Below are 13,917 nucleotides of genomic sequence, written 5' to 3'. Positions count from 1 at the left end.
CCTGAAACTGTTCTTAACCTGAAGCACCACTTTAGCTAATGGGGCCTCCTGCTGCCACCGCGCCACCAGAGCACTATTTCTGTTCTCATCCTGAAGCAAAGTTCTTAATCCGAGGTACTATTTCTGGGTTAGTGGAGTCTGTAACCTGAAGCGTATGTAACCTGAAGCCTCTGTAACCCAAGGTACCACTGTATTGTACTTCCTCAGACTAATCAACCACACACCATTGGCCAAGAAATCAAAAAGGGCAATACTAGCAATGCCAACTGCACCTTAGTAATATTGGGTGTGGTGCTAGGATAACCTGAATAGAATTGCCTTAAGAATTCTTAGTGAATATGGCTGTCTTAGCTTCTTGGCTTCAAAGATTGTTCTGTGCCTCATGATTTGATTTATTTTATGAACAAATAACTCTTCAAAATGCAGTCATTAAAAATAAACACAAATCCTTGCATCTGCTTAGGATGGTTTTTTCATGCAGGAAATCCTCTCTCTCTCTTTTTAAAAACTCAGCAGTACCGATTACTGACAACTAATCACTACCGGGTGCCTGTTCTTAGTGCAGTCCAGCATTCAGAATGATTTAACAGCCTGTAGAGGCCCACAGTTTGGCCGCAACCCGTTTTGCTCCTTTAAGAATGGAGATGAATAGCTAATTTTGCTGCAGAGAATTTGCCTGCTATGAATCACAAATACTCCTTCACTTTGTGACTCTGAGAGTCTGATCAAAACATTGCTGCACACTCTTATACTGACAGAAAGGATTAATTGTTCTTCCTTCTGCTTCTCTCCTTGCCCTGCTCGTCCAACCCCCAGGAAGGGGAAGAAAGCATTTGCATCATGATTTGGAAAGCAAATTAAGTGCTTTCAGCATGGCTAGGACTGTTTTCATTTCACCTGAAGATTACATTGGTATTGTTGAAATGGCCGGAAGGATTAAGGAAGGAGAGAACTCAGTAGGCAAAAGTAGCTGATGCAACCTGAGAGCACCAAAAGCAAATGAGGATGACACTTCAGCCCGTTATAAAGAATGCATGTGACTAGGGACTTAAGGCACTTCCAGGCGGTTGCTATTTTGAGGTAAAAATCACATACTGACAAATTCTGGTTGCACAATAATTGATTGGGAGGTCTTGTGCAACAACCCCACTTCCCTCAAAAGATCAGACCTTTTTTTGCTATAAGAAGATGGCATACTTCTAAAGGGGGCATTCAATGTATCCCCCCCCCCTTATTTACACTTTCAAGTTTAAAGATATGTCAATAAATTCTGGCGGAACATCCATCAGCCCCAGTTTGGATGAGATTCAGGTTACGGGACAGAAACAGATGGCTATTTAACCTCCCTGCAAAGGAAGCAGAATGAATGTTCAATAAGCAGAATGCCTAATCCAGGCTTCCTGTGCCTTGGCCCTCCATATGTTTTTTGCCTACAATTCCCACAATCCCTAGCTAGCAAGACCAGTGGCCAGGGATGATGGGAATTGTAGTCTCAAAAACATCTGGAGGGCTGAGGTTGAGGAAGCCTGGCCTAATCCCTTATACACCCAGTAGATTGCTGCAGACTGCGGAAGAATCCTCCTTCCAAAGATCTCAGAAACCAACTCCACAGTAACTTGTAGCAGGGCTTTTAGAGTGGCTGCCCCAGTTCTGTGGAATAGCATTCCTGTCGAGATACGACAGGTACCCACTATCCTGACAAGCTTCCCCAGCTGGCTAAACCAGTATTTACCACATGTTTCCATGTGTTAGGGCTTTCATCTTGTTTTAAATGCACTTGTGGTTTTTAATGTTTTTAACTTTTTTATGTGTAACTTGCCTTGCAATGGTGGTTTACAAGGCAATTAATAAGTGTAACAATAATAAAACAACAACAATGAACAGGTTGCCAAGAAGCCCCCCCCCCCCCAAAGGCTCATTTCCCTGTGTCTGTACTGCATAAGCTGCTTCTGATTTTGTTGAGTCTGCACTTGAACACACATCTACTCAGTCATTTGACCTTACAGATTTAGGAGGCAGCATTTTCTGGAAGTGATGGTGTGCTACATCTTATACAGTTGTTTTTTCTGGTCAACTGGCAAGCCCTACTTATGTCATGCACTCAAAATGCTTCTTTTAATGCAAACTGGGCTCCAAAGCAAGGGTAAAAACATTTAGCCTACTACTGCCCAGTTTGCCTACTCCAGTTCTCAGGCCAGCTTGGGATATGCTTTTTTTTTTTTTCATTTCTGACAAGTTTGTGGTCTGAAGACGAAAAGGATTCTGCTAATTCCTGGGGGCCGTAGTTTCTATGGAAATGAGAAAGCAAAATCTGTTCTTCTCTTTGTCAAATATTTTGTCAAGGTTTTCACAAAAGAAAATGAAATGAAATGCGGCTTCATAAAATGATATTACTGTCCAACTAAATTTATGGATTCTGTGACAGAGTGAAATCTCTGAGCTGGCAAAAGTGTGTTTAAATATACTGGTTTTATCTTCCAGGTTCACTTTTTATTCAATTTGTTTGGCTTATAAACTAGACTGTGGGGGGGGGGGAGGGATAGCTTCTTAAACCAATGTAATCATATCTTCTGCCTGCCTTGATGAAAGTGTGTTTTGCGTATTTTATTAACTACTGTTTGTTTTTCTAAATTCAAAAGGTTTGCCTTATTTATATACTAAGTTTACATGAACTTGTTTGGCTTGTTACCTTGGTTACTGAGGCCCATCTTTGTATAGATTTGTGCTGAGGCAACAATTCTTCTACTTAGTAACTTGAGTTTAGGTCTCATATGGTAGCCTTTTCCCTTTTTTCTATGCAGAAGAGTTTAAGTAGGAACTACAAAAAACAGCACCTCAACTTCAGTGTATTTTGGTTATCTTTGAATGGATTGTGCTTTAAACCTTTTGTCAATATGCAGGAAAGGAAGAAAATCCTACTTTTGTGAATAACAATTTAAGGGCTGCATGCGATGGAACTGTGGGCTCATTATTCACGGTGATAAGCACAGTTGCTTAAGTGATAAGTTTGCAGGATTTTCTCAGTAAGGCAAGTTTTAAGGTCCTAGTTGCTAAGAGATCCTTTGACTTAGCATAAAGTCACAGGTATAAAGTCTTATACCTGGGATTACAAATGAAGCAATGAGTTACACGTGGGTACTCTCAAGGTCACAGATTATTTATTGATAACACAATTAAATTGCAACTATATAATAATTTCATTGGAGGCAGCACAGAATAAGAATTTTCATCTGCATTGTAGCTGGGGAGAGAAGGGTTTAACCCCCACCCCCCCCCCCAATGCTGCAGTGCCAATTGAAAATCAATTCCCAGTTGCTGGGTTTTTTGTTTTTTTTAAGCTGACATGTTTAGCATCACAAGTAATTTGGCCATCACAGAAGGAGGAAATGACAGCAAAACTTTCTGGCTTTGATCCTAACTACCATGAATAGATTTCTGCTCATGGAATAGGTCTTTCCTATCTCCTACTTTTTGCTGAAGTACAATGAACCAATGCTAAAGAACTCTGGATTTGAGGCCCTAATTCTGAGAAATATTTTATCACAAAGTTATGATTGAATTCAGTAAATGACATGCATTTGGTGGTGACCATGATCAATTACATTAGAAAGTTTCTGTTAAATTAGGGTTAATAAGGAGGCATGCTAATTTAATTGGGGATTAATAAATCATTAGATTTCCTGATATTAATATGTTATTTAACTTGAGCAACTTAAATATGTCACTATTAATTAAAAGTGTTGTTCTGCCAATTATGCTGTTCATTTTCATTTGGACTTCACCAAATGCAATTCAAAAATCTACAAGTTAATATACATAAATCTTGTGCATATTCCATCAGAATTATATTATTTCATTTTATTCTTTTGTGTCCTGGCCCTCAGTGCTGGATGAAGAATTGGACTCGGCTTCCAAAAGCCCTAATGCATTAATCAAAACAGTACGTAGGCAAAGCTCAGTTTCCACAGGGCAACAAGTGCAGAAGAGGTAGAGATGCATGGCTAAGAGCAAACTAAGACACAGATCCAACAAGTGACACACCCCAGTACTTTTCTTTTAAAAGATAGGGTGGGCACAGCATTTAGCATGACAAGTGACCATTGTCCCAGGACTGGGCAACCAAATGGGCATACCTCAAGTGGCCTGGGTTTGCAAAGTTTGTTCATGCCAGCACTGGTGTTTCTGTGTCCTTGGATACAGAGGCAAAGGTGGCACCAGCTCATCAGTTTTACTCTCAGTTGCCTCCTCCAAAGGAGGAGATTTCTCATTGGCAGGAGGTCTCCAATGTCACAGGAAAACGACATTCCTCTGCTAACCTTCTTGGTCCCTCTCCTGCATCCAGCTCTCCACTCCCTGGACTACTGAACACCTCTACAGACTCACCTCCTTCATCCTGCTAGGACCTTCCCCAAGGTCACCTAGTTCCAATTCTCTGGGCTCCTCCCATTCCACCTCAGGATCTGATGTTTCTCGCCATTACATATCCACAGGACTTATGACATTTTAAAGACATTTGGAACTTTAGACTTCCCAGTCTTGAGTGTTCAAAAGTTTACTCAGTACAGATGACTCCAGTGGAATATAATTCTCAAAAAATCATTGTCACAGCCCGTAACAAAAATTGATGCAGTCTATTTAGGATTTTCCCAGCTCTGAAATGTGGCTCTCTGCCAAATGCAATATAATAAAACCATTTGCTTTTGACTTTGAGAAAGGTTGGAAGAGAAGGCTTCACAATTTTAATGGAAAACAGTTGGGTAGCATATTTTGTTCTAGAAGTTGGTTTTGTTTTGTTTTTAAAAAAAGAACTCAACCCAAACCCTGAAATAACTTGAATTATCTTACTCTCATTTCTTGTTTTGTTTGTTTCATTAAGGAGTTGCAATGCTTCCTTGATTACCCCAAATGTAAATGTCAAGATCCAAATGTCACATTACTTCCAGTTCAATTATTTTGAAGTAACTGTTAGGGAAGGAGTGGAAAGAAGGAAAACTGGCTGGAGGGGAAGTAAGTTATACACAAGTAACATCTGGAGCCTAAACAGCAGCATTGGCTATAGTAATTTCCTGACATTTCACAGTACAGTATATCCAAGCCATTTACACGGTTACAGTCCAACAAGCCTCTTTGCATGAATGAGTGTGGTCACCTATTTGCATGTCACTGGACTTTTCCCTTTCACATTCTAAGCTGGAAACCTCAGTTGCATAGCAGTTACATGCATGTGTACACAAACACACACAGAGAAGGGTCTAAGCCAGGGGTCAGCAACCTTTTTCAGCCGTGGGCCGGTCCACCGTCCCTCAGACCTTGTGGGGGGGGATGAACGAATTCCTATGCCCCACAAATAACACAGAGATGCATTTTAAGTAAAAGGACACATTCTACTCATGTAAAAACATGCTGATTCCCGGACCGTCCACGGGCCAGATTGAGAAGGCGATTGGGCTGCATCCAGCCCACGCGCCCTAGTTTGCCTACCCCTGGTCTAAGCTTACCAGTGAACTCACTTAGGCAAGCCATTATCCCCGCTCTTCTGATAATGCAAAAGGTAAAGGGACCCCTGACCATTAGGTCCAGTCATGGCCGACTCTGGGGTTGCGGCGCTCATCTCGCTTTATTGGCTGAAGGATCATCTTCCGGGTCATGTGGCTAGCATGACTAAGCCGCTTCTGGCGAATCAGAGCAGCTCACGGAAACCCCGTTTACCTTCCCGCCAGAGCGGTTCCTATTTATCTACTTGCACTTTGACATGCTTTCGAACTGCTAGGTTGGCAGGAGCAGGGACTGAGCAATGGGATCTCACCCTGTCGTGGGGGTTTGAACTGCCAACCTTTTGATCGGCAAGTCCTAGGCTCTGTGGTTTAACCCACAGCGCCACCCGCATCCCATCTGATAATGCAAACACCAGTTTTATTTGCATATCCCCTTCCCATATATGCTCAAGGTAGTTTACATCAAACTGACAAAAATATTGCAATGCATAAAATCATAAACAATCAGCCTCCAGTATCTCAATAGTTGAAACATAAATTAATAAGAAGGCAATGCATACATTTCAAAATCCATTAAAGCAACTCCTCATATGGAGATACTGGCCTGTCCTATAGATTTGCTGAGCTAATGTTTGCAAAGGTCTTTAAGCACAGTGATCTCTGTGTCTTGTTAAATATACAAGATGTATTTATTATTGGAGTTTATCTCTGCACTTAATTTATATGCGAATGGACATTAAGGAGAGGAATAAATAAGAGTTACTTTATTACAACTGTTTAGATTTTCTGTTGACAGCAATCTAAGAGCCAAACTGCACTAGACATTTCAGAGCAGGCCTGAGAAGAACCTCTCTTCGGAAGCTTTGGGGAGGGAGAATTCCCCACTGTTCTCATTAATACCAGCCCCTCCCACAGCTGAGGCAGTCTGCATGTAGACAAAGTTCAGGTTTTTAAAAATGCAATGTCAAGTGTGATAATCGTCTCTTCTCTTGTCGCTAAAGTGACTAGTGAGTAAATTTGCCTGGGATTGCTGCAAAAATGTTTTAAGAGCATTCTGATTACATGCTACTGGTTTGGGAACTTTCATTCAGAAGCATTTGAGTACTGTGTACTCTAGTCTTCTAATGTCTAGACCACACAAACACACATGTCTATATGCATGTATATCAGTTTTGCTGGGCTTACCAGTGTTTTTTCATGATAGATTAGGCACATCAGTGCCTTATTCTTCATGATGGAGAAAAGCTTAAGAACATGACCTGAAGGCATATTGGAGTTCTGTTTGTAGACTGAGGTTCAATTTAAGCAGATGTGTCGCTGTCATTCCCCTTAGAATGAAACCTGTCACAGACACAACTAACAAGAATTGTTCATTCCACTTTAGTACAGAGCCCTTCAACCTCAATTAATTTACCATGTGTTTTCACTTCTCCAGCCCACTTTACTCTGCTTTATCTTGTAAACTGCATTTCATTAAGACTCTGCAACCGGGTTCACCGATGCATTTTTATGAGGTGAAAAAATAGCTCTCAGTCTCTTTCTTCTCAGGCCCATTTCTTTTCTAAAGCATAAGTTTGTTGACTAATAACGTAGGAAGATGGCATAAGCACATACCAGCAGTAATGTGAATAGAGAAAAATCCTCAAAGGCTTGTGTTCACACAATTTCAAATTTAGTAATACTCCACATGAAGGTATGTACTACATATGCAATGCATGATGTGATATGATCTGGACATGCCCATGTACACCTGTACAACTTAAGAGTGATTCCCTTGATGCCCTTTCAGAGTGATTACTAAGTGTGCTGACTCGGCGACATAATTGCCTGCGTCCAACATTTTCATTCTGTGAATAGAAACTTCAAGTTTAAATGGATTTTTTATCCCAACCTTCAAATTAAATTTGCCAGGGTGGCTTCCATACAAAAAAAAATGTGTGAGATGTAACGGAAGGCGTTCCCACTCACAGGAGGAGATTCCTACTTTCGTAAGGACCTCTTCACTCACTGAAGAGTTCTTCCGTCAGCCTTGGGCACCCTACAACAACTTCACTAGTATACACCAGAGAGAGATGAGTTACATTGATGTGGGGTTCAGAAGTATCTGGGAAATTGCAATATAGAAAAAAACAAATACCAAAGTCCCCAGTTATAAGTCATAATGCACCATTTCTCTGTTCAGGTTTGTAGATGTATTTCTGCTTTCTTGTGTTTACGTCTAGATGTTCTACATTTTGTATGAGGAAGGCAAGGCAGCCTTTGGCATGTTTGTATATGATTGATTTGACCAAGATCAATTTTATGTAAAAGCTGTATGTGACTTTATTTTAAAAAAGAAAATGGACTTTATATAAAAAACAAAAAACAGATCCTTTTCCCCACCCCTTTCTAATTACATTTCTACCATATGCTCATCCAGATGGCTTCTACTTATAGAGCGCTATAAAATGACCTAACTTCAGAGGATTTAATCGCTGAAGAAGCTTATGAACAAATAGAATTGACACTTTGTCAGAAAAGGGGAAAAAAATCAGAATTCCCCTCCCCTTGCTTTGATGCGAAGTTTCCCATTCACCTGATGTGGTTGTCATATAGCCTATATATTGAGTATATATATTGAGTAAAACACTGTAAGGATGAAAATACAGGAACCAGGGCATGAGAGGCACCTGACAACGAAGCAGCCATTTTGAATGTAATCTAGTCTGGGCCTATTTGTTGCCTTGATGTAAGACTGTCTGACGACTCCATATCTACACCACCTTGAGCTTCCTAGAGAAAGGGCAGAAAAGAAAGATTATAAATGCAGAATTGTGGAAAGGGGAAGTTGACTTTTAGAAATGAATATTTTTTTAGCTGACTGAGCAGACAAAGTATTCATACAAGAGTCCTCATGATAATTCGCTTTGCTTTGCTTTACACCCTGTAGGCATTTTCCTTAAATGATCAGAAGATGTTAACTTCACAGTACTTATTTGACTGCCAAATACTAATGGTTTGTTGTGTGATGTTAGTTTGTAGGTAGAGAGATAAATACATAACAAACACATTATTCCAGTGTTCCTATTTTATTCCTCCTGGTTTTAATACTTTAACAGGAAGGTCTAAGTTGACTTTGAAAAGAGATCTAAATACTATACAAATTTAACAATAGAAAATTTAAATCAGGGTAGGATATAGGGTTTTGGAGGGGGTTGTGGTAGTCTATGAGAAGTCCATCTATCGCTCTTTCCAGGTTTCCTGTCTGGCTAAATGTTTGTAATTTGTGTTGGGTGAGCTGGACAGATTGCTGCCTTGGGCATGGTGCTGATCAACCCCACGTTTAGTCCTGGGGAATGTCAGTATTCATGCTGACACACTTTGGATTTGGTTTTGTTAGCCAGGCAAGAAGAGAGGGTGACCTGAAAGTGGGAGATTTTACAACTGTCTCCTTGTCATGGGCAGGTAACATTCTGTTGACATATAGGAATATTCCACACCTGGAAGTTGACTGATCCAGATGGCTTCCAGATAGCTCTGGGGAGTTCCCTGGCTGATGGGTGGAATGCCATTGATGTGACTGCTCCTGAACATCTTCTCACACATAGCTGGTGTCTATTATGAATGCTCTTTATAATACCTACATTTTATAATAGCCTATTTTCTAGAATCATTGCCAAATCACTTCCAAGAACTTTCTGATCAGATGGAGTTACCATCACCTATAGTCTGAATCAGTAAAAGGCAGCTTTCTAAGTTCACTGTATCACAGCTAAATTAACCCTACTCAGGATCTCAGCATCCTTCTTCTCCAACTTGTCTGAATTCAGTTTTCCCCTTCACTATTCACCTTCATCCACCCCACTGCCATCCACTCCACCGCAGCCTCCAAACCTTGGTTTAGGAGACAAAATTTGAATTAAATTTACCAGTGCTGTATCTGCTAGTCCCCCTGTGTGTTATTTACTAGGTAAGAAAGTGTCCATGCTGATGTACTGAAGTGTAACTTTACTGCTGTTATTACTCTCTGGAACACTTTGACTGGACTTGCATGTATTGTGTAAACACCAAGAAGGCACAAGGTGAACCCAATTATGAGTGTTCTGCTGATATGTACTTAGGATGTTTTATGTAGATTTGAAGTTTTATTCCTCATTTCTCCAACATAAGATGATGAATTTTAAAGTAATATGACTTTGTCCTCAGTTTTTATCACCATATCACTCTGTCACCTAGGTAAGTAACCTTTAACAGATAACAAACATATATATTTTATGTTTCTTTTCCCCTTAGTCACATAACGCAGTCTGCCCCTTTTGATGACCCACGATTAGACAGCTGCCAAATCACACCTCCAGCCCCTCGGAAAGTGGAAATGAGGCGAGATCCAGTGCTGGGATTTGGTTTTGTGGCTGGCAGTGAAAAGCCTGTGGTGGTGCGCTCTGTCACACCAGGTATGGTTCCTTCTATGTTTGAGTTATTCTAAAACTTATGACCTAGCAGAAGAATGGATCTGATTATTGTGTGTAACTGACTGCATTATGATTTCAACATTTCTGCTTTCTGCTGTGAATCCTTCTAATGTACAGCCATAATCAACATTAAAGCTTATATTGGTGACTAGGTTGGCTCTTTCCCTCATCTTAAATTAATTAGCAGGTGGCACATTACTATCAATCATTCCTCCACTGTGGCTGTCACTTAATAATGGAGAGCAGCATCTCACAGACCTGGCCTGCTTTACCTACTCAGTATCCCAGGATCTGGGATATCTTGGATGGTTCTTAAAGCACAAGGACCATACTTCTGGGAAGTGTGCAAGGGTAGATGGTTATCTGTGGTTAGGCAGAGCCTAACCAGGAACTACTTCGGTTCTTCCTCCCACCCTTAGAACCCCTAGGTCAACCTGCTAGAATCAAGTACAAATGCAATATGGACATACACTTGGAATTAAGAAAGAGCTCAGGAATTTCTGCTTTCAGGACCTGAACAAAGCTCATAATCCATTCCCATTTTTGCCTTGTTTCTTCATTTTAGCAGGCTAATTTGAAAAGTAAAAAAATACTAATGTTGCTGTTACTTGGAAGTCAGAAATGTTTGATAATCTACTGCAAATCACCCAGTGATCTACCAGTAGACCCTGGTCTAGCTTCTGCCCATCCCTGCGTTATCCCTGCTTCATGTGCCAGGAGGGAATTTCAGAAGTCTGAAATAAGAAGCTGAAATTGATACTAAAACTACTATTGGTACAATTATTTGATCTGTCAGCAAGTTTTGATTGTATATCTATACATCTCACGTGGACGGGCAGATATCATTGCTTTCCCACTGATATTTGATATCTCCAGCGCAAAATGCTTGAAGGAGTGCCACCTCCTATATCAGCTGAGCCAGCCCAGAGATCTGTAGAGATGGTCCTTTTGGGTATCCCACTAGTGAGTGTAGCTCACTGTGTGTTGAAGTGAAATAGGACCTTCTCCTTAGTGGATCCCCAAATGTGGAATTCCCTCCCTGCAGTGCTGTGGCTGGCCCTTGTACTTCTAGATTTGCAGCATCTAGTTAAATACATGTCTGTTCACCCAATCTTTTGGTGGAAATTTATCATTTTGATTATTATCTTATTGTTATGATGTACTGCTGCTGAATCTATTGAAATGATGTTTTTTAAAAAACCATTTTCTCACTTGCTTGTTGGTGGTGTTACAGTTTTATGATAGAGTCAACAGAACTGTATTGTGTCTGTTGTTGAGATTGGGTTCTGTTTTATATAATATTTTGTAAGCCACCCGGGGATCTGTTTTTCATGTAGGGCAATTTAAAAGCAAAGTGAATTAATATTTTTGAATGATTAAAACTAGCCTTCAACAACGATGATCTGGATGTAGAAGGTACTTCACATTTCCATCATAGTAATATATAATGAATATCTACTATCTGCCTAACAGAGACGTTTTATTGGTACATTTGAAATGATGTATAATCTGTGCTTGAATGTCATATGTTTATAGGGGGTCCCTCCGAAGGAAAACTTATACCAGGAGATCAGATCATAATGATTAATGATGAGCCTGTCAACACTGCTCCAAGGGAGAGAGTCATCGACCTCGTCAGGTAGTTGTTTGTTTTTGTTTTATTTTGAGTAATAAACTACTCTAGCAAGCTGTGGTTTGATAAACACCATTTCACTTTTGCATTCAGTATTAGTAGTATTAATAGGTAGGTAATAATTTTATTGGTTTAACTATAAGCCACAAGACAGAAAGCCAACCCTACCCTCAAACTCAAACCTGAGCTACAAATTCAGCTTTTATACTGCTTTCAAAAGTCATGTGTTCCCTCAAATAATCCCGAGAACTGTAGTTTCTTATGGGTGCTAAAAGTTGTTCAGAGACCCATATTTCCTTCAAAGAGCTGTATTTCCCAGATGGATGGATTATTAAACCACTATGGGAACTGTAACTCTGTGTGGGGAAGAAGCTTTCAAATATCGTATATGGCTGTATGTGGTACATTCATTGTTCCTATTCTACATATATTGGAATTAGGTTGCCCAAGTGTTGGTGATGTTAGGAAAAGATGAAAAACTGTAGTCTGTGAAAAGAAAATATGTTTAAAAGCTATCTATGGCTTTTGAAATGTGTTTTCTTTTTTTTACTCCCCAAGACCACCTGTGACAAGCAGGGATTTTATACAGGTTAACAGTCTGACTATGGCAGACACAAAAGCTGTCGACTTGAACAAATTACTAGTGAAACAGCTTGGCAGGTGACAAGTATGAAATTAATAGTTAGTTATATGTACTTGTGTATTAGAATCATCTTGACAAAGACAGAAGGATTATAAGAAAGAGAGCCATGGAAACTGGGAACTTACTGAGGCCAGCTTCAAGGAATATGAGATTATGAAGGAAGAACAAGGAGTTTTGCTGTGAGCAGAACCCCCCTCGGAATTTCTACTTTGTCCTGTTGTGACTTCCATGATTTTCTCTGCCTCCATAAGAACTGGAGACATTCGGTTTTTAAATGAAAGCAGAGAGTCTCAGGAGTCTGTACTCCATCCTAGGCATCAGATTCTTTTTATGCTTCAAAGCAATGGTTGCAGGGAGTGTATGCAATCCTGGACTATATGCAGTTTCCTGCAGGCGAATTCAGGCAGCTGATTGTAGGTCTTTTAAGCAAACTTCTGTCATTCTAGAATCCTAGATGAGCCATGCATTTTCCAGGGCTAATTCTGCGTGTAACCCCTTTGATACCAATTTAGTCAGGCAACTGTAAATGGATCCTGTAAGTGGTACTGAATTCTTGGAGGAATACTGCGATGGTGATGTCCTTACTGTAGAATGCTACCCTTTCTTTCCTGTGTCTGCCTGCCGCTGGGACTTTTGACAGCAGTTGTCTTCCCTTTAATGAGTTTCAGTGAGCTGTATTACAGTTACATAATACTTCATTCCACATAAAGAGCTTACTATCGTCTCAATGGGGACATCTGGAATGATTAGGAAAAGTACAGTACAATCACCACATTATGGCAAAAAGTAATCCATGGTGACAATGTGATGAGGCATCCCTTCTGTGAGGCAACATAGCCCAAGATTATAAATGATTTGGGTACTTTTATGTATTCAGAAATTGGGCTTCCCTTCCTTCCCCCATTCCTGCATCCACAGTTCTCTCTAAAAAATTAACTTGAAAGATACATGAATCCAAGGGGTATGATTTTTCTGCACAAAATAATGAAAGTTAACAAAATGAAACTATGGCCTGGTTGGCAAGTAATACTAAACCAAACTATGGCTTAATATGAATGAGCAAACATGTTGGTGCACATTTAGAAAACCAGGGCTACTGCACTCCTCCCCTGCTGCTGCTTTGCTACTGGAAGCTAAGCCATGGTTTGGCTTAATGTTACATGCAAACCTGGGCTCATGGTTTGTCTTTCCCTAAACAAACCATGAGTTTTAACCAGGGTTTGGGGTAGACACACCACAGGGCCCAGGTTTGTATGTATCACTAAGTGAAACCATAGCTTAGCTTCTGGCAGTGTAGCAGTAAGCAAAACCGGGGAGGTGCAAAGTGTTTGCAGTTTTCTAAATGTTTGGCATACCGAGCCAATAACATAATAGCTCTCCTCTAATGCTTCGTCTTATATATATCCACTCTACATATAATTGGCTATTTGCTGGCTATTACATGATTACATTATTTACTGCTTAACAGGTTAAAAAAAATCATAGAAAAGCGGCATGTCACTGAAGCATCTGGTCAGGAACTCTTGTCCTTAGGTGTCTACAGGCAAGTAGTTTTTGGACCCAAAAGATTTACAAATGTGATCCTCCAGCTGTAGTCCAAATGTGTATCTGAAGTGATATTTTTGAATGTGTGCATTTTGACTCCTGCCTTGCGGTAGGAATTTTGACTGAGAGTCTATCACGGTTCATGTTGAT

General features: G+C 40.2%; 1 protein-coding gene across 4 annotated transcripts in view; it reads left to right on the top strand.

Annotated features, from left to right (window-relative positions):
• The window catches only part of FRMPD4 (FERM and PDZ domain containing 4), a 203,489-nt gene that overhangs the window by 136,143 nt on the left and 53,429 nt on the right, over positions 1 to 13,917 (top strand). For all 4 annotated transcript variants that reach the window (XM_081001279.1, XM_081001280.1, XM_081001281.1 and 1 more), the window contains exons 3-4: positions 9,768 to 9,928; positions 11,483 to 11,585. In XM_081001279.1, coding sequence (XP_080857405.1) covers positions 9,768 to 9,928; positions 11,483 to 11,585 — 264 coding nt within the window. The remainder of the gene's footprint in view (positions 1 to 9,767; positions 9,929 to 11,482; positions 11,586 to 13,917) is intronic.

Source organism: Podarcis pityusensis, assembly GCF_964106645.2.
Source record: "Podarcis pityusensis genome assembly, chromosome: 4".
Lineage (NCBI taxonomy): Eukaryota > Metazoa > Chordata > Lepidosauria > Squamata > Lacertidae > Podarcis > Podarcis pityusensis.
Note: the sequence above shows the minus strand (reverse complement) of the source record. Positions and strands in the feature narration are given on the sequence as shown.